Source organism: Calonectris borealis, chromosome 1, assembly GCF_964195595.1.
Source record: "Calonectris borealis chromosome 1, bCalBor7.hap1.2, whole genome shotgun sequence".
NCBI lineage: Eukaryota > Metazoa > Chordata > Aves > Procellariiformes > Procellariidae > Calonectris > Calonectris borealis.
The window spans coordinates 133,776,403-133,802,341 of record NC_134312.1 but is presented as its reverse complement, the minus strand read 5'-3'; the positions used below and the strand labels follow the sequence as shown (position 1 = coordinate 133,802,341).

The 25,939-nt window shown below is 42.0% G+C and overlaps 2 protein-coding genes across 4 annotated transcripts in view; one reads left to right on the top strand and one right to left on the bottom strand.

Annotated features, from left to right (window-relative positions):
• The first annotated feature begins 479 nt into the window (after nucleotides 1-479).
• On the top strand, nucleotides 480-13,597 carry PDHA1 (pyruvate dehydrogenase E1 subunit alpha 1). 3 transcript variants are annotated; one of them, XM_075175287.1, is made up of 12 exons: nucleotides 480-755; nucleotides 1,883-1,897; nucleotides 3,281-3,349; nucleotides 4,929-5,102; nucleotides 5,847-5,973; nucleotides 8,397-8,488; nucleotides 8,864-8,956; nucleotides 10,393-10,548; nucleotides 10,804-10,875; nucleotides 11,754-11,821; nucleotides 12,719-12,827; nucleotides 13,141-13,597. In XM_075175287.1, the coding sequence occupies exons 1-12, from the start codon at nucleotides 675-677 to the stop codon at nucleotides 13,303-13,305; spliced, it is 1,221 nt and encodes a 406-aa protein (XP_075031388.1). In that variant the 5' UTR covers nucleotides 480-674; the 3' UTR covers nucleotides 13,306-13,597. The 3 variants fall into 3 exon arrangements, with proteins under 3 accessions (XP_075031388.1, XP_075031398.1, XP_075031405.1); XM_075175304.1 differs by lacking the exon at nucleotides 480-755 and adding an exon at nucleotides 1,714-1,743; XM_075175297.1 differs by lacking the exon at nucleotides 1,883-1,897.
• Nucleotides 13,598-13,730: 133 nt separating this feature from the next.
• MAP3K15 (mitogen-activated protein kinase kinase kinase 15) overlaps nucleotides 13,731-25,939 on the bottom strand; it is a 95,401-nt gene continuing 83,192 nt past the window's right edge. Inside the window, exons 20-29 of the mRNA XM_075175277.1 lie at nucleotides 24,020-24,203; nucleotides 21,309-21,486; nucleotides 20,409-20,583; nucleotides 18,468-18,653; nucleotides 17,639-17,744; nucleotides 16,224-16,434; nucleotides 15,229-15,341; nucleotides 14,948-15,045; nucleotides 14,751-14,827; nucleotides 13,731-14,266 (exon numbers count right to left, since the gene is read on the bottom strand). Of these exons, the coding sequence (XP_075031378.1) occupies nucleotides 14,146-14,266; nucleotides 14,751-14,827; nucleotides 14,948-15,045; nucleotides 15,229-15,341; nucleotides 16,224-16,434; nucleotides 17,639-17,744; nucleotides 18,468-18,653; nucleotides 20,409-20,583; nucleotides 21,309-21,486; nucleotides 24,020-24,203 (1,449 nt within the window). The 3' untranslated portion in view covers nucleotides 13,731-14,145. The remainder of the gene's footprint in view (nucleotides 14,267-14,750; nucleotides 14,828-14,947; nucleotides 15,046-15,228; nucleotides 15,342-16,223; nucleotides 16,435-17,638; nucleotides 17,745-18,467; nucleotides 18,654-20,408; nucleotides 20,584-21,308; nucleotides 21,487-24,019; nucleotides 24,204-25,939) is intronic.

Genomic DNA, 25,939 nt, shown 5'->3' with positions numbered 1-25,939 from the left:
GTGGCATGTCCAAAACACTCCTTTTCCTATCAAGCTGGTCAAGGTCAGCATTAATCCAGGTACACTTGCCGGACTCCAAGGGTTCCGAACAAATTAATCTTTTCCACATTTAATGATCGGCTCGTGGGCCCCTCCCGCCTATGGGGGGTCTCGCTGACCCCCCGCACCGCCTCTCCTCCCGGACACAGCCCGCACACTCGCCAGAAACCCCCACTCAGGGCTCCCGAGAGGGGAGAGCTCTGGGCCCGGCGCGGGGTGAGGCGGCAGGAGAGTCCCGCCGCCGGGGACAGCCCCGACCGCCGCCGACACCGGCAGGAGGGCTCACCGAGCGGGTGGCCCTGGCGGTGGCCTCGCCCGGGCGTCCGACCGACGCTGCCCGACACGACCCGGCTCTTCGCCGCCGCACCCCGCCAAACAACTTCCTCGCCGCCGCAGCAGAAGCAGCCGAGCCCCGCGCATGCGCGGTGCGGAGGAGGCACGCAGGGAAAGGCGTCGGTAGGCCCGCCGCTCGGAAGCGAGTCCCGGCCGGCGTCGCGAGTGCCGTCACTTCGGGGAGCGTGTCGGTTGGCCAGGGGGCGGGCGGTTGGCGGTCGCGGCCGGGGCGGGCTGGGCGGCGGCTGAAGGAGACTCGAGGACGGGGGCCCGCGCCAGGCACTGCAGCCCCTCCCCGCTCGATGCGCAAGATGCTGCTGGCCGCGCTCTCCCGGGTGCTGCAGGGTCCGGCCGCCACCGCCGCCGCCGCCGCCGGGAGGACGGTGAGTGCGGCCGTTACCTGCCCGGCCGGAAAGCAGGGGACCAACGGCCGCAACGGGCGCGGCGGGGCAGCCTGGGGCGGCCGGTACCGCCTCAGCCGTTAGCGCGCCGCCCCCGCCGCGCTGTCGGTCTCCCGGCGCCCGGGCTGGCGCGGGCCCGGGCGCGAGATCCGTGCGGGGCCGCTTTTTCCTCACGACAGCCCCGTGCGTTGTGACGGGAGGGCGGGGCGGTCCCGGCTGCGGCAGCGGCCCTGCCCGGGGACCCTCCGCCAGTGCTGTGCGCGGTAATCTCTTCGCTGCGTTTATTTTCAGCACACAAAAATTACTCTGCTTCGCTTCTGAAACCCTTTTCCAGGCGCTTTGCCTCGAGTTTATTTATTTATTTATGTTTTGGCTGTCAGCCTGGGTCAGGTCCTAAACAGGGGGTAAACGTGCTCTTCTTGTGCCATTCGAAATTCAACCAGCTGACCCTTTTTTTGAGCTACTTCACCGTTCTTTGCACAAACAGTGGTCTCTTTTCATCTCTTCCTGAATTTTCTTTCGAATTTTGTTATTTTTTGGCATTAGTGTGTCATTTGTTGTATTTTATCTCTTTTGTGTGACAAAGAAAATCTTCCTATGTGTGTTGGGACTATATGGAATATGTATCTAAAAGTATTTCCTAATTTACAAGTAAAATATCTATATTAAAATTTTCAAACATGGATGCTTAAAATTAGTTCCTCATTGCAAGTATTTGGCCGGCTCCTGACATCTGCATTTTCCTGGAAGTCCAAATTAGATCTGGTTTGGATATCTTAACACAGATTTTTGGATCCTAGTGACTACCAAATATGTAAACATTTGTCTTGAATTGTTCCTGTGCATTTATAGCGAACGTATAAATTACCAAGTAAATAGAAGCAGTCTTAATCCATAAAGCAGTATTTTACACCTACCTTGAGCATATTGCAAAGCGTAAAGATGGATTTCCATGATGCAGAGCTTACCTGTAAGGAAACTACCTCTTACAGTGTTCTAGTTGGCAAATAATTTGCTGACTTCTCCTCTCCTAATTGTTAGTTACTTACTGTTCTTTTTTCTTCTTTTTTTTTTTTTTTTTTTTTTCCTTCCAAATGCTGCTAACCTAGGGAGCTGTTAGTGAGGTAAGGCCTGAATCAGTTTTGTCAAGGTTTGTTTTTGAAATGTGTACTGGCCATGTATTAGAACTTTTGCTTTCATGTCGTATTCAGGGCAGGGGGGTTGGACCAGGTGGCCTACAAAGGTCTTTTCCAGCCTCAGACATTCTGTGATTCTGCAAATGCCAAACTCTTGATTTACTTCCAGCTCTGGAATTGAAATAGCATTTCTTCACTGGCAATACTGATGCATTGTGGTAAACAGCATAGAAACTTGGTTTAAATTAAAAACTCTAAATATTTAATCTGATAATGTGGCGGGGGGGGATCATGATTGCTAAATCAAATATGTAACAGAGTAGGTAACCAAGATGGATTGAGAAATTTCTCCTGACTTTTTTCCAAGCTATCAATCAGACCTTTTTTGGAGATAGTGACCTGGACATTCTCAAAATTTTGAAATAATGAACCTTCAGCTAAATGTATGTGAATTCCATGGTTGAATGAGCTACTGAAATTTATGTGTAACTTAATTAGCAGCATGATTTTGCCACTGAAGATGTAGTGCATTCCTTATGCTATGGCCACAACACATGCAGGGACAGATGAGCATCGAATCTGATGCTGCAGTGAAACTTACTAAAGTAATCTAAAAATACCAGATGTTCATTAGTCGATAACCTGTCCTTATTCTTTAAGACAGAACAGTAATGTATTTTTAAACATCCTTCTGACCTCCCTGCTACCATGCTGCTCTTTCTGTTGTTCTGTATTTCATGTATCCTCAGGTATGTCACCTTTTATGTTTCCACATCTTCTTTAAGTAGTGGCCATGCTGTTACCCAATGAAATGATGCTCTCTTCATAGGTATTGCCTTGCATCCCCTCAGCTTCTCCTCCTATTGAAAAGAAAGAGTGAGAGTAGTTCATATTCCAGAAATCTGATGGGTTTTTTTGGTTTGGTTTGGTTTTTTCAAATACATTTTTTGTTCTATCAAGGCAAAATTCCAGTCAGCGCAGAAAGCCATCAAAATCTGCGTTGGCTGTCTCTACTTATATAGGCAATCTGGCATATGAAGGGAGAAATAATTATTTTTGTGGTTTTGATGCTCTTCAGTCTTTTGAAACTTACTGGTTTTATTTTAGATAATCAAGGGTATTACAAATTTAAAATTCTGTTCTCTTTTTCTAATCTTAATTTTAAATACTGGGTTGTAAAGGACTTCTAGCATATACGTACAAAATAAAGGTTCTCTAGTATTATAAGGATATGCCACTGTTGAGTTTAATTCACAAATTATTTCTATTTGGGAGTACTGTTAGAAATTATTTGAGAATTCACCTACTTTTGCTTGATAATTATATTGAAATATTGCTCATGTTTTGGTTTTGTCTTTTTTTTTTTTTAAGGCGTCTCGAGTGATGGTAGCATCACGTAACTATGCAGACTTTGCAAGTGAAGCTACGTTTGAAATTAAGGTAAAGAAGCTGAACACTTAATACTGGCATTCTGTGTAAGCGCTTGTTGTAGATCTTGACATGATGGACTCGCCCCCTTATCTTTTCAATTAGAAAATTATTGTTTGAATTTCCAGAACCAAACCCCTCACTATCTGGCCTGATTTCTAAATGCAGCTGGAAGTACTGTGCCTGGCAGTATGTAGTAATGTTACTTGTTTCTTAAGAATGTGAAGTTGTAATTCTTTGCAGCTGTGATACTGCAATGCAGCTGTGAGAATGGAGTCACAAAGGAGCTAAAGAACCTTATCTGTTCTGAGGGGAAGAGTATTCATGTATCCTTAATGCTTTTAAAACAAGTAGCTGGTGTTTGCTGCCTACCCTTCTTTCTATCTCCCTTTTGTTTATGGAGTCATGGGTGCTGTATCCCAGATGCGCAGCTGGTTGAGGCCCATATGGATTTTGGAGGAAAAAATATGGCATCCTTTTTAATGCTTGACTTGGTTCTGCTCAAAAAATGTGCGTTATATTCTGTCAGCTTTCCACAGTGGCTAGGTCTTAGGAAAAAACGATGCTTCCATTGGCAGTAGCTCTTGTGCTGGCTTTTCATTCAGGAATTGATAAAAGAAACTCTGAAAGAAATGATTTAGTTTTCCTTTTACTCACTCCTTGTTTGTCCGTGCCTGTAAAGTATTAAAATTGTTTCACAGGCAGAAGGGAGGGAAAATATGTTTATATGAAAAGTCTTTTATGAGTAGATACAAGGTTTAATGTTTGGTCCTGTGTTGATTGCAAGACTCCTAAGTTTCTATTGTTAAATGAACTCTAAAGCAGAGCTGTCTTAAGAGTAGTGTGCATGTGTGTCACATCAAATTCATTTAGGTGTCAGTGGATTTGCTCTGGAGAGACTTTGCTTTAATATAAACTGTCCTTAAACTGTATAGCAGTATTTTGGCCATTTAATCTGCACTGACAGAGTAATCTGTTTGGTCTGTTCCACTGAACTTGACTGATTTTGGTTTTTTATTTATTTTTGTTTGGTATGGGTACCTAAAATCAGTCCTCTGTGGAACTCTTATTATAGAGTCCATGGCTTGGGAAGGAAGTTGTACTGTACCCATGGTGGTGTGACTGGCAGGGTGGCTGGTGCAGCAGTGGTTTATAATTGCTCGTTAGAAGTGGTGAAGTCCAGTCTTAGGACCAGGTCTTACAAACTGTTTCACAAAGGAAACTCTCTATCTTTCTTGTCTCTTCACTAAGCCTCTGTAGCTCTTACCAAGTATTTGGCATGCAACAACCATGGAAATGTGCTTTTCCAGTATTTTGTGAGGACTTTAGTTTATCTGCTGCTAGTAGGAACTGCAAGGCTTCATTTAATGAGTGGAAATCTCTCTTTATTAAAAGTAAAGCTTTTATTTCCCTGAATTTGGAAATAACGCACAAATTTTACAGTTATTTTGACCTACGAATTTAGGTTTTGCTGGCTTTCTTTTTTAAAAGATATTAAAATCTGAATTTGAATCATCTAAAAAAAAATTAAGTGATATTCATAAATGGGATGAATTACTTTCAGGAAATGACTACTTGTTCAACTTTGCAGAAATGCGACCTCCATCGCCTGGAAGAAGGCCCTAGTACCACCGTAGTGATGACTCGAGAGGAGGGGCTCCATTACTACAAGACAATGCAGACCATACGACGCATGGAGCTGAAGTCTGACCAGCTGTACAAGCAGAAGATTATTCGTGGTTTCTGCCACTTATATGATGGTCAGGTAAGAATTTTTTTTCCAAGAGGTTTTATATAGTCTTACCTCACTTAATGTAGGGATTTGAATAGAGTGGAGAGTAAATCTAGAACTGGGTATCTATGTACAATGTCTGAAGTTGTAACTGGATCCATGATTTAGTTCATTATTGCTTTAAAAACAATGTCTTAGCACACAGGGGAATCCCTGAGATCTTGGGACAGCAGTAGGAAGAGAGAGAAGGCAGGGTGCAGCTGAAGATCAGCTGAATGTGAGGAATGAGCAACTGCAGCATATTAAATTCAGCGTGTTTGGAGGCCCACATCCTCCTCCTCAAGCTTCATTGCTGCTTTTTGTTTCAGTGTCTGATAGATCATGTGCCCACTAAAAAGCAACAACCAGGAGACGGAACTTCATTAACTTAGTGAAACTTTGCTGTCTGACCATTCCCCCCTGCCATTTTTGAGTTGCAATTGTTTATATACTTCATTTGGGGGATTGGTGTAGAAAAAGTCTGCAGATTTTTGCAGCTTCTAGTTCCCCTCCTGTCTGTTTTTGTTAGTCACAGTCAGGTTGGAATTTAGAGCCCAAGGTTGTTGTAACTCCAGGCCTGCGGCCCCTTGGATTTAAGGCAGTCTCCTGTATCTGTGGTCTTCCCATTTTCTGCTGATATTTGATGTATGGGGGATGATAGGTAGCCCTTGCCACACTGCTGACTGTGGAAGTTGTGTTCTTTTCTTCATTGCTAAGCTTGCTTTTCCTTTGTAACAGGAGGCTTGCTGTGTAGGGCTCGAAGTTGCCATAAAGCCTACAGACCATGTGATAACAGCTTACAGAGTTCATGGCTTTACCTATGCACGAGGAGTGCCTGTTCGAGAAATTCTCGCTGAACTTACAGGTTTGTCCTAAGTAAAATGAGGGTTCATGTGCTGCTGTACTTGTGTCAGAATTTTTTATTCAAAGTCAAAATGATTTGACATACAAAATATACTTCAGAAGCAGTTTAGTGACATAGCAGAATAAATCAATTTTATAATTTTATGATGCAACCACTTTTTAATATAAGTCATAAGGAATATTTAAGTGCTGGTACTTCTAAAGCACAAATTCAGAAAATTTTTCTTGATACCATATGCTGTATTTGTTGTGCTGCAGCAGCTTATTTAAATGGAACTTGCTGGTGATAGACGTTTATTCTCCGTAGGACAGGGCATTACCCTCCCTAGGAGATAGATGTGGATTTTCAGAATTAGGCTGCTGAAGTCTTAGGAAGACTGGCAAACACTGCCTGTGATGATAAACTGAATGGTTTGCGAAGATTTGACTGTAACAAGAATATTAAATGGTCATCTAGACAGATCTAAGATTTTGCAGAAAGGAGGGAGAGTTATTCACAATAGCGTCATAGGTGGAGCAGGGAAGAGAAGAGAGGATCAGCCTGCTGAACTCTTAGGAATCTGTGAACGGATGCCAGAAGTGAAAAATGAACAAGGGGTTTGAAGGCCTTTATGAATCGCTGATATAATAAAGAGCTGATCTGAGAATTTGCACGCTTGAAACATTAATACAGGAAAGCACATTTGGGAGGTAGAGAAGAGGTATGGTTTTGTATACTAAGAATGTGTGTGTGTGTGTGTGTGTGTGTTAAGAATGCATATTAATAACATGCATGGAAGCCCAGAATCTAGTGGATGATCAGCTTGCCAAGTGTCACGGGCTACTGATAAGAGAGAAAGTAAATGAGGAGATTGTCATGACTGAAGTCTACTTTTGGCTTTGAAGCTACAAATATCAGTGATGATGTGGTGGTTTTTTCTTTATTTCTTTTCATGACACACATCATCTTCTATAGCATTATGCTTTGGTTTAGTGGGGTTCTTTTAATTGGGAAAGAGCAGCCGCAGCTGGACTGTTATTCCAAGAAATGATGCTTGTGGCAAGTTTCTAGAGAGGAGTGCTGCTAGAGCTGATTCTTGCTAGAGCTGATTCTTGCAAACAAAGATCTTGACTGAAAATGCCAAACTGAAAGACAGCCTGAGTTACAATGACCAGGAAATGATGGAATTAAAAAATCTTTGAAGGAGCAGAAGGCAGAGTTGCCCAAAATAAGCAGATAAGATCCTACAGGAAACAAACTATAGAAAAGGACTTTTCAGGAGAATTGATGATTCCCTGAGAAATGGTTTTGTGGACGTCAATGCAGATTGTTCTAAGAAAAGTAGAAAGTATAGCAAAAAGTTACATTGGTCAATCAGGAGTTTGTAACTAAAATGCAAGAAAGGATTGTACAAAAAGTGGAGGGAGATTACTGAAGTTCTGAAGTTTAAGTACACTTAAGGAAAATAGTCTTCCAATTAAAATTAGACAATCTTTGTTTTGTGGTTTTTTTTTTTTGCTTTGGCCCTAGCTGACAGAATCCGTAAAAGCTCACATGAAACTAGTTCATAAACATATGAAAGGTACAGAAAAGACCAATAATAAAAATGATCCACTATTAAGTAGGAAAGGGAAGTACAAATTCCAGAAAGAGATCCAGCATTCAGCTTCTAAAATCAACACCAAACAAGCTGTGCTTATTAGAAATAAAAAAAATAAAATAGAAGCCTCTGTGGCTAGTAACAAGACAGAATAAGAAATGGAGTGGGCTGATGAGAAATTCTGTGTTCTTAGATCAGCTCGTTTAAATAGGGTTTGTTGTCATGCTTCATGGACCACTGGTTATCTTCAAACTACAGCTGGAATAAAGCTGGGCTAGGTGACTTTTTGATGTTTATCCTGGGGCGGGGTGGGGAGTTGGTGGTGGTTTTGTGGTTTTTTTTAAATGTCCTATCTGTAATTTTTACTTCGGGTTATTGTCACAGGGGAGACAAGTATAGATTAATGCAACTAATTTGGAACAGTGTTCATATTTTTCTTGCAGAAGCCAAAAGTAATAAGGACTGTATACCCTACTTCTTACAGATTACGTATATGAGAACTATAGACCATGTTGGCTATTAAAAAAAAAAAAAACCACATATCAGAAAGTGCTTTTTTATAGTAGGACACTGAAACTTCTCGGTTGGTTTTAAAATTTCTTTTTAATCTCACTCTGCATTTCCTGAATTGTGTTTTCATTATAATTCTCTTTTTTTTCTCTTCTTTTATTTGTTTTGTGATATATTGAATGGTAAACTCTTTGAGGAGAGGCCATTGTATCTTAACTCCACATAGATCTAATGACAACAGCATGGTTTTAGTGTTACTATCTTTAGGAATTGATGTTCCCATTTGCATAGTATTTTTCCTCAAAAAAAAAATTGCTTGTTTTTCATGTTTCAGGTCGAAAAGGAGGATGTATGAAGGGAAAAGGAGGATCAATGCATATGTATACCAAAAACTTCTATGGTGGCAATGGTATTGTTGGTGCTCAGGTATATACATGACTTCTACTTTAAAGCACGAGTTGAATTTGGCTCATGTCCTGTGCCAGTGTTTCCTCATGTTTTTGTCGTGTGAGCCTGTATGCATATACCATTGCTCTGTGGCTATTAAATGTGTTATGTCTTTATTCTGCTTTGCTCACCGTTTTGTAAACTGTAGCAAAAATGAATCAAATTGAGAATATAGTTAATGTTTATATTTTGGCTGTAATACAGATTGGAACAAATGGAAGCGGGTTGTTAGCAACTTGTTTGTTGAGCAGATCTCTAACAGTGTTAATGTCTCTTTACAGTTCACAAGCTGCCTATCTCCAACTCCTCTGAACTTTATGCTAAAAATTTGGTTTGTCCTGTACTCTCTGATAGGTTCCTCTGGGAGCTGGGATTGCGCTGGCCTGTAAATACTTCGGTAAAAACGAAGTCTGTTTGACGTTATATGGGGATGGTGCAGCCAATCAGGTAAACGAGCTGTGTCTGATGTGGCTCTGTGAGGAGGCGTGTGACTGTGGGTAATCAATTTCCCTTCTGTGGACTGTGAGCTCTGCCTTTCCACCAAGTAGTGGGAGAGCACCTTTCACCCTGTCGGTGTAGTACCTGCAACCCGGGCAACGTCCGACTTGGAACTATGCTGAGATTCCTGTGTTGGGCTTTCTGCTGCAAGGATGCTTTATTAAAGGAGTCCACAGCTACTGAAAAAGCAATCCTGGAGAGAGAAGACAATGCACACCCTCTGTGCTACAGTCCACTGCAGTTTTTCTTAGGGCTTTTGTTGTGAAGTTCTGTTCACTGAGACCAGCTTCATGTAGGCCAGGCATCTTGCAAATTTTGGACACTGGCACATCTTATTTGTGTTGTCGTAGGCATTTGAGTAGGAAACTTGTGTTTCAAGTACTGTATAGTCTTCAGAGGGGTGGTTCAGATGTTAAGAAGTTAATTGCTAGATGCTTTTATAGATCAGGAATGTAGCATGTGCTTGGATTTTTTTGTCATGTTTTGGATCTGTCTCTGTCCTTCCCCACTACCATTTTGAACTCTGCCCTTGTCGCTGGAGTGGAGGGGAAGCATCTCAGCTCCTTCCCTCCTGGAGTGCTCTAGACACTGAGGGCATGAGTGGGGCTAATGGTTAATTATTTGAACACTGTGCGAGTCATGAGAGGAGGGGTTTCCAGTTACTCTTGTTATCCTCTTCCCAGTTGCGCATGGCTCACCTAAGTTGTGACATCCTGAAGTCTCTGTGCTGTAAGGAGAGCTCTGAATGATAGCAGTGAAGATGACAGTGCTGCTGAATAGGGAGAAACATGTAACTTAATTTCTGAAGACAGAGGAGAGGACAGAGCATCTCGCAGAGCCACTTACTATTGACATTCCAGCCGGTGTTTTCATGTTATCAGCAGAGACATTAAGCCAAATAAGAAATAGGTGGTATAGAGTGTACTGTTGATATAATTTCCCACTTTCAAAACACAGATGGATATCTCAGTTCTTGGTTTTCCCTATCTGACTTAGAGTAGCAAGGCTTGACGCCGTCACTGTGGTCGAACTTTTCTTTTACTTTGCTGTAGCAGTGTCCTGCCAGATTAATAAATTGTGAAGTTTTTTTATGACTGTTGCTGAAATACTTCAGTTAAAGTTGAAGGTTTTCTGCTACCTTAACACAGACACTGAAATAGGTTTAAAAATTAAGTTCTGTAAGCTCTTAGTTGAGGTGAAAGTTACCTTATATAGTGTAGCTTCTCTTTTATTCCTGCCGAGCTGCAGCAAGTGGCCGGTTTCAGATCACTTTCAGTATTAAGATTTCTCCGAGCCAGACCTCTGCAATTGAATGATTTTCGGTAGAGCCTAACGCTTGAAGGCTGAGCTCCTTGTCTAGATGTAACTTGCTCTTTTTCTTTCAGGGACAGATATTTGAAACGTACAATATGGCTGCCTTATGGAAGTTGCCGTGTGTTTTTATCTGTGAGAACAATCGGTATGGAATGGGAACTTCGGTTGAAAGAGCTGCAGCCAGTACTGACTACTACAAAAGAGGAGACTTCATTCCAGGGCTCAGGGTGACTACAACCCCAGCTTTTTTTTTTTTTTTTGGGGGGGGGGAGGGTGGAAGAGGGGAGGATGTGCGAGCACACACCTGCACAATACATACACATGTATATATTTCTTTTATTTACAAATATATCTATAAACAATCTTTTTTTAAATATACGAAAATTTGAAAGTGAATTCCTGTTGCACTTGTGGAAGTACTGGAATTGGAAGTTTGGGGTTTGGCTTTTTTTTTGCCTCAACTTGTAGTTTCTATTTATCAGGTGGATGGCATGGATGTTCTCTGTGTTCGAGAAGCGACAAAGTTTGCAACTGAGTACTGTAGAGCTGGAAAAGTAAGTAAGTCTGTAATCATCATTCCTTTTCCATAGGTGAAATTCTTAGTCAGATTATTGCTGCATAAAAAGTTCATCATCTAGCCCGTTTTTTCCAGTCACTGTTGAAATTTTATTTGATCTTTATTTCCTTTTTTCTCCACAGCATTGAATCTGTAAGCAATTGAGTGGTTCTTCAATTTCGTGAGAATTTATTAACATGCAATTGGTATCAACCAAGCATTTAAAAAAAAAATATATATCCTGATACTCTGTCATCTTTTTCCTCATTTCTGCCCCAATTAAATTCTGTTGTGAAAGGTGTTCTGACTGTCAGGCAGTTGTGTTCTTTGTGAAGAGATTAATTGGGGGAAGCATCAAGGAGAGTAATAATCATTCTATATTTACAACAAATGGAAAGTGAAGTAAAAGTTTTGTGAGTCAGCGTTAGTGTCTGTCACCCAAGTATGGGTTCACTGGTTCTGAAGAGTTTTAATATTTGGTGAAATAATGTTTGTGCTGGGAACGTACAACAGAAAAAGAAAAAGGTTCCTACAGAAGAATAAGGTTCTAAGAGTTACAATCTTACGGTGAAACAACAGGCAATTTGAAATAGTCTGAGTAGTGGTGGAATGACATTGGAAGGGAAGACGTTGTTTAATGCTGCTCAGTAAGAACATGAGAATAAATGCTTAAAATATCAACATACGCTTTCATTGGAAGAGAGTTAGGTTTCATTTTACTAGTTGTGATAATGTTATGTAAATTAAACTGAGAAAAAATGTTGAATTAAAATCATTCATCACTGCTGCAATTCACCGATAGCAAATACTTGCTGCTATAATAACAAATTGGTCACTCAAGGTGGTAGCACTCTCTATTGTTTTTTTCTTTTTAAGGGTCCTATTCTGATGGAGTTACAGACATACCGTTACCATGGCCACAGTATGAGTGACCCTGGGATAAGGTCTGTGACATTCTTTCTTGGCATTCACTGAAAACAAATAAGTATTGATGGCCAAAATCCTGAAACTGTCATGGATTCAGTGTTTAAATCCATTGTGAAGTGCATAGAAAGGTTATGATGAAACTGCTGTGAGCAGTCCACTCATCTCATTGCTCAGTTGGTAATCCGTGGCCATGTAAGGTACTTGTTTTACTTGCAGTATTAAGAGATTTAGTTTTAGAACAAGCACAAAGTCAGTTAAACTTCTGTGCTTTCTATTAATGAATTCTGCTTTCAATGTGACTTTATGGTGTGTTCTAATTAAGCTTTGATTGAAAAGCAGCCTGCTTTTCCAGGTTTTCAGAGTATTTAAAACCCTGTAAGCTAAAATTACAGGAACAGTTTGGACTGTCCAGTCAAGCAGAACACTTCTTAAAAATACAAATACACAGGTGTCAAAAAGACTCAGGCATTGCGCCAACTGACAAATCTGAATTTACCTTCATGAAGTAGGGGTGTATCCCACTACAGTGGGATACAACTTTCCGACTTTTTTGTTGGAAGCTTGTGGTGAATTGGAAGCACGCAGCAAGTTCTTTAGCCCCTCCCTTAGGGGAGATGGGAAGGAGAACATATGGCCCCTGGTAGTAACTGTCTCAGGCTGGGATTGCTCCCCTTTCCCTGCCTACGTTATACTCGAGTCTGGAGCTACTTCCGCTCTGTTGCCGCTTACAGATCTAAGAAGTGTTCTAGATGTAGCTCTGCCACCCCTTGAGCGATGAATGTCGCTGTATCTTCATTGCATTCCTGACAATTCTTTGGTCGCACCTTTTTCTAAAAGTGAGCTGTCTCCAGAACCTCACCTCTCTTCAAGGATACCCCTGAAGAGGTTCATGTCTTTGCTTGTCTTGCTCCTAGCTATCGTACTAGAGAAGAAATTCAAGAAGTGAGAAGCAAAAGTGATCCCATTACTTTGCTGAAGGACAGAATGGTCAACAATAACCTTGCCAGCATTGAAGAATTAAAGGTATGGCTTTTAGTTGCTATTTAAGCAAGCTCTTGAGCATTCACACACTAATGATCTCTGAAAAGCACATCATAGGACAGCGTGCATCGCTTGTTCTTTGAAGTTCTTTAAAGTTTGTTTTAACATCACTTTTATTAGTGAGGGTGAAGTTTTGAAATTGCACTCTGCTGGAAAGGTGTTTTGCTTTTGGGTGCTGAGTGTAACTCAGCAGTGTTACCACTAATTCTGACCAATACTTAATCGTTATGTTTAAATTCAAAATTATGGTGCTTTTTTGGAGCTGTCTTCTAATAAGCATCCATTTTTCGTTCAGGAAATTGATGTGGCAGTAAGGAAGGAGATTGAGGAAGCTGCTCAGTTTGCTACCACTGACCCCGAGCCACCACTGGAAGAACTAGGTAACCACATCTTCTTCAATGAGCCACCCTTTGAAGTGCGTGGCCCAAACCAGTGGATAAGGTACAAGTCTGTCAGCTAAAGGCCTTTTTGTCAGCATAACTTATTCTTATGAATAAGTGAATGCATTTACAGGAATTATAAGGTTTGTTTCTGGTCATTAAGCTTATTTAAAAGCTCTTTCAAAAGAGGAAGTGTGTAGGGAAATCCACGTCAGTATGGATTTTCTTCAACATGCTGAATGTTGTTGCAGAAGGAGCTAAACTGAGAGAAAGCAGTGGTTTATTTAAATTGTTATATTTACTGACTTTCCTTTGGATCGCTGTATGTGTTATGTATAGTGTAAAAAATATTAAAAACTTTAACAACATTTATCTGGTGGTCTGTTTGCTTTGTTTCTTGATGAACTACTTTCCAAAAAAAAAAAAAAACCACCACCAAAAAAAGCCATTTAGATGCTGTGTTTTTGCTGCAGAAAAGTTACTAAATGGAAACATCACACCAGGCTTTTCTTAGTAGTCCAGTGAGAGTAGCTTTAATACAAAACGCTATATACATTCATCTATGAAGAGGTGACATATGCTCTAGCGTATCCTCTCCCTGCTCAAACCATCAGCCAGCAGAACTGTAACACATTTTAAGTTCACAGTTTTCACAATGCTAAAGCCAATCCAGGCGCGTGGTACCTGTTTGCAGAAAAGGTTTGTTTCCCTTGGCTAATGCTTTATATGACATCGATAGGCATTTGACTTCTGCATTACTCTATCATAAATAATGCAAGTGCATTGACACCGACTTAAAAGCTGTTACTAGTCACTGTATTATACTGATGGTCAAACAAGCTACATAATTGTGCAAAACCTGCAAGGCCACTGTACATACATATATACATCTAATAATTTAAGTGTTAGGAATGTATCTTTCATTTGCTTATTCCCATCGCATATTCTCCTTCCGAAGCTTTAATCTTCTGCACTGAGGTCTTGCCAGATGTTTGTCGGTGCTTTAATATTGCATTCCAAATCCTGCAGAGAAGACCACCCCTGTATGAAGAAGAATGGAGAACAGTTTAGGGAAAACTCCCTCATCTCCATTACTTTAAAGTGAGCAAGAAGTAAAATCTAGAGATCCCAAGGATATACTAATTGCAGCAGTACATAGAAAACACTACACTACTTTAAGGTTATGGCTAAAACAACTTCTTCTAGCTCAGCCAGGGGTTAACAGAATGATGATGAAAGGACTTGAATCAACAGGTAGGAAAAAATAAGTTCTTTATGGCTATTTGCTGTATGATTATATATAGTTCCCAACCCTGATAAATGCCAAAACTTAGATGGCTTGAAGCACCCTAGGTGTAGTTGTTATGCTGTGTCAGTTAAGATGTGAAAAACTTTAACAGAAAATCAGAGATGAAATTCACAGCCGTTGCCACTGACCTAGTTGAATAACCTAACTTCTGAAGAAGTTTTTTTACAAATTACTTTAATTAAGCCCTTAACAATGAACTAAGTAGTACTTTCTTACCGCAGTTGAAGATACCGCAGATCATCTTTAGTGACATCATTAAGGACAGAACTTAGTGTATAATCTTCTTCAGCAAACTAAAAGGCAAATTTATTCCTAAATTAATGTTCCTTCTTTGAAACCAAACTGCTAATTATCACTACAATGACCTTTTTTAAAAGGTGATTTTTTTTTTTTCAGTTTTTTTTTTTTTTTACCCTCTTAATTGCATCCAAGTCTGCTCCTTGTTGTTTCAGCCAGTTCATGAGCTCAGGGTCTGCATTCTCTCTAAAAGTTGCTGCAGACCATTGAGAGTCTTTAATAGAAAACAAAAGTATAGGTTAATACATCTCAAAACTAGGGCAAAAGTGATGGTTTTCAAACTACTGAAGCTTAAAATAGACAGTCTTTTAAGTTACCGTGAGCCAAATCAAATAAACAAACACATGATGCAATACACTTGTGTGCAACTGTCAAAGTATGCAGTATCTCTTCATACCTTCAGGTTTAAGTTTTAATCGAAGCAAGTGTAATTCCTGAGTTTTTTGCTCCAAAGATTGTCGTAAGAGGGTCTGATATTCTTTCTCCTTCTGAACTAGGTTTCCCAGAAGCCTGTTGGCATATGAGAGAGATCAAACAACCATAGCGAGAATAAGTCTAGCTGAAAAAAATATTTATCATTTCTAGTGACTACCAAAGGACAGAGACACTTGAGAGATAATCATCTCTTCAGTAACATATTTTATGGCTTACAGCTTTCATTTTGGTTGTCTGAGACTCAGCTTAGTGGTAGCACTTTAAGGCTTTCGTCTTTGCAGAATTTAGTAAATAGCTTGTAAATTCTGTTCCTATTGTGTCTGCAGCCTCCCTGGGCAGAGTTGCTGCCTTTACACTACAATTTACTGCTGAACAGTATTACCCTGATGTTTTACCAGGGACTTTCTGATCACAGATTTACATCACATCCATAAAGAAGAATGGGACCTTCAGCTGTTAACACACTGGCAGCAGCCTACAGATGTAACCCATGAGAAATAGGACAGGGGCTCTGCTGCGCTCTGCTTGTGCTAATTAGTGGGCAGCCTTTCCCGTGGGCCAGGGCAGAGCTGCTCTGGCCTTTCCTTGCAGGAACAGCTTTGAGGACACTGCCACTGGGTCAGGTGGCATCCAAGGAGCTGAGGAAGTAGGAAGGAAACCAGCACAGTTGCACAAGCCTAATTACTTAACAGTAGAAATCCAACATGGCATTCTGCAATTAAAAAATGAATTACACAGAAACAAAAGTTGTAGTGAAGGCTGTTGAGTTGTCATACCGGTGCTGCCAGCGTATTCCGAGTCCATTTGTGTTCCTGGAAGGTCTGTTTTATCACGAGGCAGTCATACCAGGTGAGCAGTATTTATGTTATGTATGTACATCTCACTGTAGAAAGCAACATCTGAGAGCTTTTCGAAGACTGCCTGAAAATAAATCCATGGTCTTTATAGGAGGCTTACCTTAACGTCTCCTGTTTCAGTCTGCCCAACTCCAGGCTAAGCTGCTGCTGAGCCTCATGTGACACCACAGAACTAAGGGTGCTGACTCCTGATGTGATGGTGGGATCCTCAGCCCCATTTTGTTCAGTGGGCTGGTAACTGTCTTCCACTTCATCACCGTCCTTGTCCCCACCTTCGGTTTCTGATGCTGGCTCAAAGTGAGCTCGAAGCTCTGGTAAAATGAAACAGTGTAAGAATAAGAACTTTTTGGACAAAAGTCTGTCTTCAGAGCTACTACAGTTTGTTCTTTATTCCTGCGGGGGGGGGAGCTTCAGCTAAGGAAGTGGACTGTTTGCACGATCGGCTTTCTTACAGTACTGAGCAGGGGAATAGCAAAGCCTCATGCCAGCTGGACCACAGATTCTCTGGCATCAATTCTAAAATGAGTGGCACTGTAATAGCTCAGCTGTAGCGTACCAGTAGAGGTAAGTAGCTGTAGATTACAGCTGTAGAGATGACAAATACATTTGTGATTAAATGAATTATAGGATAGTTAATAAAATGTATTAATGAGAAAGCTTGCTTTTTTAAAAAAAGAAAAGAAAAAAAAAACCACCTTGTTTTCCCCTAATGCCCTGGACCAAAGAGCTTGCGAAGCCTTCCTCAGTTCTCTCAGAACTTGCTTGCAGGTGTCCACCCTTCCCACCATAGAATAGCTGGCATTCTTCTCCTACAAAGTCAGTCCTAAAAAATTTGGCCGATTTGGCTTGAAAGCCAAAGCAACTGTGGACTAAAAGGGCTCACCATCACTAAGTGCTCTCAGGATATTCTCATACTGGAAGGGGTGCTCAGCACTTCAAAGAGTTATAAAACTACTTGCAAATTTCCGACTTGGACTTATTCCTAGACGGTTCTTCATCATTTATCCTCCTCCTCCTCGGTGGTGGTGATTTTTCCTACTATCAATCTGTAGGCCAAAATCATACTCCTCCTCATATTAATGCACTCCCTTCTCTGCATCTGTTCCACAGCTCAGTAATCATTTTTCAGAACACATGACCAGACCTGTGCAGTGTTACCCACCTTGGATTTCATTAAAATACTGTACAGAGTCATTTTCTTTCTTACTAGAAAAGCTCCACCTTGGACTGAATTTAGCTTGCCTTTTTTTGTCATGGTTGAACCACACTGGTGGTGCAGAACCACTGGTTATCTCCTCATTATGTGCTTTTGTACTGCAAGTAGAGCATTAATCCTCCAGATCAACCCTTCTTTCTGTACAACATCCTGACCCTGTGCCTTTGATGTAGTGGCACATGGGATGCGGTTAATGGCATCCTGACAGATTAAACATCTAAACTGTTCCGTTTGCTATAACTCTTCAATATGCGAATCTTTTTTTTAAGAAAAGATTATTTTCAGCTGCTTTGATTTACCTGGAATAAGAATTGTGACTGCTGCTTGGACTGCACGGCGAATTATGTTATCCATTGCAAACATCCAGTGGGGCCTTATTAAATGATTTCTTAATACTTTGTTCACCTATAAATAAATAAGCAAGTAAAAGCAGCAGCAAACAACATTTGCTTACACCTTAGGAAAGAGAATCTTGTTTTTCAATAGTCAGATGAAGTTTTATAAAGTAACAACTGCAGGAGTCACTAAAACCCGCACACCTTTGAAAGTCTACACAACAGATTTGACAGTTTCAGGCTAGAGCTTTCAAACTGTACCCAGACTGACATTGAAGCCCCTCTACAGTCCAAGGGGAGGTAGAACAGCAAATAAACGAAGGCTCCAGAACAAACATGAGAGCGTGCGGAGAGTGCATGGGCAGCCCTTCAAGCACCACCACCCTTGGCTTCAAGGCCTACCTGGGAGTGCCCACCTGAAGCTCACTGAGGCTCCAACACATCAGGGCTCTGTGTCCAGCCACGGGACAGCCCCTCTGAAGAGCTTGTCTAGCGCCCGGGGCTACACCCCAGGCTTCCTCCTAGAGCAAGGGAACTTTCAGCACTGGTGATCCACAGGTCACCAGGCAGAACCTGACCTTCAGACATCTTTAGTCTTTCAATCACCAGGGCTTTGTCTACTCCATACTGCCCACATCCTCCCACCTTCCCCAGCAAGCATGGGAGCTTCTGAGGAACTGGGGCAGAAAATGGCTGTTCCACATGAGCAGAGTAAGAAGGAAGAGGAGTGAGGAAGAGTGGAGAAGCTGTCCAGGAAGAATTCCTCTCCCCCTGTGCTAGGCAAGGGACTCACCGCATCCTGAAATCCAAACAGCACCAGATGAATTTGATTGATTGAAGTGCTGTCAAAGTCCAAATCCATTTTCAACTTGGATATCGTAGAAGCCATCACCCTCTGCTCAGGAGAGCGTATGAAGTCCCTTAAAATCCCAATAATTTGCTTGATGTGGGCCACTGAAAGTTGCAGTTCTTCAGAGCTCTGGAGAAAAGATAACGAATGTATATCAAGTAAATCCCAGAGTCATTAAGCATCTAATTAGTAGCATTAGTATTTTTAGGGTTACAATTTATAGCTTTGCCCATGTATATTTCACACCGATGCACAGAAATCTCATAACTTTTGTTTCTGCAAAGCCTTTATTTTCTACCTTTTTCTAACTAAAATGTTTTTAATAGTAATTCCTATTTTCCAAAAAATAAATTAAGTCTACTGCTACTGTAGCTATCACAAAGGGAAGAGGGTCCAGATGATAATATCTACACATTTCTGCAATGTACTGCAGAGGGCAGTTCTCCTCCGTTAAAAACAGCAGAGTGAGTCGACAAGAGACCCATATTTTTTAGATGCTACCCTTTCAATAAGCTGACTCTGGACTTATATCTAATTATACAGACATTTGATTTCCTTAGGCAAAAAAATATGTTTATATATGCATTTATCCTAAGTCAGAAAAAGGTCTAAGATTACACAGTGATAGGACTGAAGTGTTTGTTCTATGATTTGCAGTCCATAACCCCTACAGTTAAAGCCATCCAAGTGCCTGTAAGAACAACAACCTGTATAATTAAAAGGTAAAGGGAGAAGTATTACAGAAATTATGGAAAAGAGATGATTACAGCAGTGCTGCAAAACAGCTGGAGACTGAGGTAGGACTTGCTGTTACTAAATAATCCTTCTTTATCCTAGAAAATATTTAGAGCCCTGGTTATTTCTGACTAACATCTCATGTATGAATTTTTAGTCCTCCCTAACGCTATAAGCTATTTTGCAGTTTAAGCTCAGAGCAGGAATTTACCCCAATTGCTTCCCCAGCCTGAGTTTGTGGGCCTTTCTCCTGGGCCTGTAAAGGAACCCCCAGGGTCTGGGGCGAGCCGATCTGCACCCTCAGGCAGTTTGCAGGGGCAGCGAGTCACGGGGGAGAAGCAAACCCCCGCGCTGTGTGGAGCTGGCTGCCCATGCCGGGCTCGGCTGGAGCTGCCCCAGGAGCAGCAGGGCCCTGCCAGCTGCAAGCATCTTTGCGCTGAGGCCAACAGCTGGCTGGGGATACCGCAAGAAGAGCCAGCAGGCTCCCCTTCATGTGAATGCAGTCCAGGTGAAAAACCATAGCTTTGGTAAGAATAGATAACGTCAGTGGCACGTTAGAAGCAGATATGAAGAAGAAAAGGCTAAGCAATCAACTCTGTTACTGGTGTGTGGCATTGCTTGGCTATGGGTTGACTGAACATACGATTTTTCTTGCTCCTCTTTACAGTCACTAAACCTTCCCACTCAACTCTTCCCTCTACAGAAAATCTACCTTAGCTTTTTTAAGATTCATGTACTGTATTCTGGGCACCTAGTTTACATATATTTTGAATTAAAAATTGTTCATCAGTTCTCTATCCTTAAAGCAAATAATACCTATTACTACCTGGTGTTCCATTTCCATGTCCTCAAAAGCCAGAATAAAACACAACATCAAACCCACCCCAACCCACCAACCTCAGCCCCCAACCCCACATCAAATGCCCCAAACCTCCCCCTCCAAAAAAACCAAGAGCCCAGCAGCAGGCAAAAGGTGGTGTTTGCTATCCCTTCAGACAACAGCAAACGGCTCACACAGTTACACATCTCAGAGATTAAAGATGTTCAGAAGGAACAATCCAAGCACCTTCGCTTTCAGAAAAGGACTGATACTCCCTAGCTTGTCATTTTCCTTTTGACATGGGAAAAGGAGAGCTGAAGTGAAATTACCTGTGCAATACAGTCCTGCAAATTGGAAGCAACTTTATTCTGTTCTTCCTTAAGGATTTTATATAGGATTGCTCGGCGTTCACTGTCCTTCCGCAGCAGAAACAGACCAGAATCCTTATCCTCAACGGAAGGAGAGGCGCTCCTGTCCTCTGAGGCCGAGCCCTCATCAGGCACGCTGTGTCAGCAACCGGACCACACGCACAAGAGAGACCTCAGCATTAGCAACACGGCAGTACTGTCAGAAGCGAGTAGGGATACTTTGGAGGTTAAAAAGTGAGTTAAACTACAGCAGTAGATTGATCAGACTGCTAAACACTAATTCTGAGACAGAAGATGGCTCAGATCCTCAGCTGGCATAAACCTCACTGACGCCGAAAGCACAAAGCTGATTTCGTCCCACTAAGAAGCCGGCATTAATGTCATCCAGCACTGGTTCAGCTTTGGGGGGGAAAGCTGAAAACCCTGGCCTGAGATAACTATTCATTTTTTCTGGCCCCATACTGTAACATACTCATTTGAAAGTATTGCTTTGTGCTCTCTCATCAGCAGAACTATCTGCTGCCCCTTACCCACATTTTTTTTAATGAGTACATGGAAGGGTCAACTCTTCCACTAACTCCTGAATCCATATCCACTCAGTCAATAAGATGACTGACATTTATTCACTGGGGAGGGAAAAATATATAAATGCGTGGAAACCTTAAGGAGAAAGAATCATTTTTCATTAAACAAATATAGACTATATTTAAATTAACTGGTAACTTGCCGATACAAATCGCTTGCTGTTAAACACACCTGCTTATCTAGTCATTATGTGAAAAAATAGCCCTCAGATAAAATATCATGTGAATGAAATCCACATAATCCCTACGGGTGTCAAGCCACAAGCAAATGCTTTACCTCAGTAAATGAGAAATGGGATGCTTTGTCTGAATCTCTGAAATGGATCTCTTTGGCCTTTCGAAAAACATGTCATGCTGTACATCAGAGTCTGGTGAAACAGAGCCATGCTCACTGCTGCTACTGCCAGCCTGTTCTCCATGGATCAGCAGTGGGAGGGATGTATTACGATTGTAATCTAGGAACAGACATTGTAAAACATGTAACAGAACTAGGCAGGAAGGGCAACGTGCTTAAAACAGCCCTGACCATCTTCAATGATATCAAGATCTCATTTTGCAAAATGGCTGAGGGACAGGGAACCTTGTCGACAGGAAGCAGCAATACAACTCAAAATCATTATATGCGTAAGCAATAAAATGTGTGAACAAGCTAACTGCTGAACCCAAAGAGAGCAAAGCAGCTAGATACTCATATGAAATGCCATTTTATTACTGTCTCTTGCACGCACACACACACATATGTATATATACACACACTCCCTCTTGCTGGTGGTCTCACAAAGTGGTACAACCGGATATACAGCTGTTTAAAGAGCCTGAATCAAACCAACAGGTTACCATCAGCTGCTCCACCAGCCATATCTCTAAGCAGAGAGCACTCTGCTACCTGCCTTCCTCACCTCTGCCAGATGCTGTTAATGGCCATATATTTGCTCCTTCTCCAACACCCGAGGCATCTGCCTCGCTCGCGTGTCCCCTTACCCTCAGTAAGGACTCTCTCTCTTAGCACTAGCCTGAAGGAAATCTCTTGTCCCTTTCCAACTCATCTTGAAAGTAAGAAGAAATAAAAAAATAACAGATATTGGGAGCTTGCTATAATCCTGATTGCCACTTTGCAGCTGTGTGATAGGAAAGGTAAGGAAGTTCTGTCAACTCAGAGTGCACACATCCACGAAGCTAAAATATCACAAAAGATTTTGATGCTTGTCACTACAAATTACGTGGAGGTGGGGGAGGAAGAGAGCTAGAACTTAAAAGTTGTTCAGAAAGCTCTGACATACTCCATGGTACACGACTGATGTTCAAATGGCTGAGGTTAAACAGGCAGAGAAATGAAACAACGTATGTCACCTTGTGAGAACTCATTCAAGGCGTCTCAGCAGTACAGAAAATTGAAAGTTGCTGTTCCAAGAGTAAAGGCTGAGATTTGCTCTGGGCTGCCTTTATTATTGGAAAGAAAAAAGGATGGGAAGATGAGGACAAAGCTGAGGAAACTGGCGGTGAGGGAAACGGTAGAGGGAGGAGACAGAGCGAACTGCTGCAGCTGAGATTGTGGCAACTGCTGGGCCAGGACCTGCCTTACTGCCCCGAACTCCCCTTGGAGAAGGCTGCAGCAGCCAGCACAGCTTTCCGCAGCTCCAGTGCAGCGAAGCCCACACTCGGCTGCAGCCATGTTGCCTTTCCCTCCCCTCACCCAATAGACAGTTTTCATAGCATTTGCCCACTCTGCGCATGTCCATGGCCATCACTGAGCTTGCTTCTTGCCGCAGCCTAGTGCTTAACCCTGCAGCACCAGATCCTCAGGCCATCTGAAGGAGCCCCATAACCGCATCAATGAGTGGCAGAAGAGAAGAAAGGAGGAAGGCAGGGGGAGGGAGGGGATGCAGAGGAGAGCTGCACTTCTCCTGGTATTTGGAAAAGAGCCTGTTGCTCCCAGGGCAGCTAACAAGGCAAGCTCAACCCTTTCTAATGCCACACAATTTTTCCAGGAAAATGCCCTCAGTCAAGTGCTGAAAAGGCCGCCAGAGAGCACTGTTGCAGTGGGGCAGAAGGCTACGGCCTGCCAATAGCTCCTGACTGCCACCGCCCTGGTTGAGCTCTCCCGTTATCCCACTGTAACTGCAGGGATTGCAGTTCTCAGTGCCCCTCAGGACAAGAGATGATGCCCATTTCCTTGCTGAAACCAGTTCAGCTCAATGTTATAAATTCTTTGCTAGTTTTTCCCCTTAGAATTCCATTCTTTCAAATGTTTCCCACTGGGGGAAAAAGCTCAAAAAGGGAAGCAATTCAATTTGCATTGGGAGTGTGTGCATGTGTGTATGCAGACGGGAAGGAAGCAGCAAGACCAATGGTTTTGCTTGTTTTTAAATGGACAGTTCCTTTAAACACTAATTATTTATTTGGCAGGTCTATATTAAGATTTGTTATATTACCATTGAGAAAGTGGCTGTTATATTGAGGGGGGGACGAACACGCTAGGCAGATAAAACAAAACAACCCGCTAAACAGCTACTTCAGCACCTAAGTGCCAAATTTCCAAGTTACGTATCAAGTTTGAAAATGCTGACCCTTGTAGACCCACATTTTCAGGTGCCAAGCACCTACTCTAAACTTAGAGATCTAAGACTCTAAAACTTAGATCTCTGAAGTGTATATAATCTAAAATACAGAATTGCTTTGGAAGGTCTTCACCAAATGCTATTTTTCTAATTTTAATTTACTATGAATGAGGCATTTATTTTGGGGGAGAGGAAATACGGAGCTGGGAGTTTTCAGCAAGCAAAACACAAAATAAGCAAGTCACCATATTTTGTGGGAATCATTAAATTTAAGTATGTCTAATTACAAATCACAGGCACTTTCAACAGTTGAGTTCCTGCTGCTTTCCTGGCACAAGAAACGTCCTTAGTAAAAGAGAGTGCTTAATGATAATCTTCTATATAACACTTAATGATGATGTTGACTTGGATTTGGCTGATAATTCCTTACCTGAAGGCTTGAATGCAATTCTGCTTTTCTTGCCCTTGTTTACTTGTTTCAGGAAGGAATCTCTGAGCAAATCAGATGCTGTAACACGTTTACTAGGGTCAGGTTCAAAACAGAGCAAAATAAAGGCCCTTGTTTCAGCAGACAGTGATTCTGGAATTTCAGGATGAATCTTAAACATTCCAACCTGCAAGTAAAACACAGGTACAAATTATTTTTACTAAGTAATTTTGCTAAACAACTGCAAGGAGACCATGGGCCAAAGCTTAGTATGATCTCTCACACTCTTGCTGACTCTCGTGGAAAAGGAGCGATCCAGGTACCCACATAGAGCAGCGAAGTGACAAGGCTCTGATCTTGTTTTACTTCATTGTAAACATGGTGTGAATGTCCATGTGGTATTACACAAATGCCAAATTATGGATGTATCCAACCATCTACCTTCAGGCAATCTCGGGATCTGGACATTATCCACACCACGTGCTTCGAATGCTGCTTCTCCTACCAACATTGAGAACTGCAATCCCTCCGGCTGTTGCATACGCTTCCCATCACCCCTGCCCGGTACCGTGTCTCTCCGTTGCTGACTCCTCCAGCACATTCGTGCCCAGGAACAGGACTAACTTCCTCCTCCAGCACCGACTGCCTAGGGCCTGCACCTGTTTTGCTCCTGCCGCTGCCAGATTTCCTTGTACGAATGCTCACGATGACCTTGCCAGACCTTGTCACCACCCCTGGCACTCGGGCCAGATGTCTTCCCTAGCCTTTCAGTGTTATTTAACTGAAAATCACGTGATGTCCAAAGGTTTAACGAGACCCCCCACTGTTTCTTTAAGTAATGAAAAACATGCTTCTACAGGTTGCTCCCTAGTGATTTTTCCAGCTCCTTCACTGCCTTCTTATTCTGTAATGCCAGCTTGGCATAAATGTTTTGAAGCGAGCGTTGTGTAACACAAGTGCACTATATGCCAGGTATCTGGCAAGATTATGGCTTGTCGTCTCAGGATCTTTACATGAAACAGGCTCTGGAGGACAAGCAGAAAGATGGTGGCCACAAGGGAGATAGTAGCCCAGCAGTTAAACAAGTGCCAGCTGCTTGCTAAAATGAAGAGTTGTTTAAATAATCTCATTATACAGCTGCATTAACACACTGTGGCACCATTAGGCACTCACAATAGCGATTCAGCTTCAATACAAGCTGAAGCAAAAAATGCTGAGCAGTCGTGCTTCTGTTCGAATGACAGTGCAGAATATAAAATGCTAATAATGCATTAAGCCCTTCCAAACCATGACTCTAAGCACACTCAAAACTCAGTATTTCCTGCATGTAACATTTTTAATACAAAACTTTAATATACAACTTATATACTTATATATATACGTATATTTCAATATACACAACTTATATATATATAAAAAATATACATAACCTCTGTAATTAAATTGATGTATTTAATAAAGAAATTGAATAAATAAATAAATAAATTGATGTTATGTGCTGCTGGCACAGGATACAACATCTATACATTTACCTTGTCTGATGGAGCATCTTTATCTGATTTGTAAAACCCCATGCGCATTTTGGACAGTGCTTCATAAATGGGGTATATAGTTTTGCAACTTCAAAACATCAGCCCGGCAAGATTTTTGCCTTGGAGCAGAGAGAGAAGACAGCCTGTCTCTGTCAGCTGTGCTCTGACAACTGCTCCTGACATGCCCATCTCCATGGTCAGCCCACTCCTCCTCGTGCACTGTGGGGACAGGCTCACACAGCCAGCTTCAGCTGGGGCAGTGGCACAAGCTGATAGCACTCTGGTGCCAGGTTTTACCCTTACGCACTGAACAAAACCCAGGACAGTCCTAACCAGGGCTGGGAAATTTGAATGCATGTCTCTGATCTTATCTTAATCTCTGTGGGTCAAT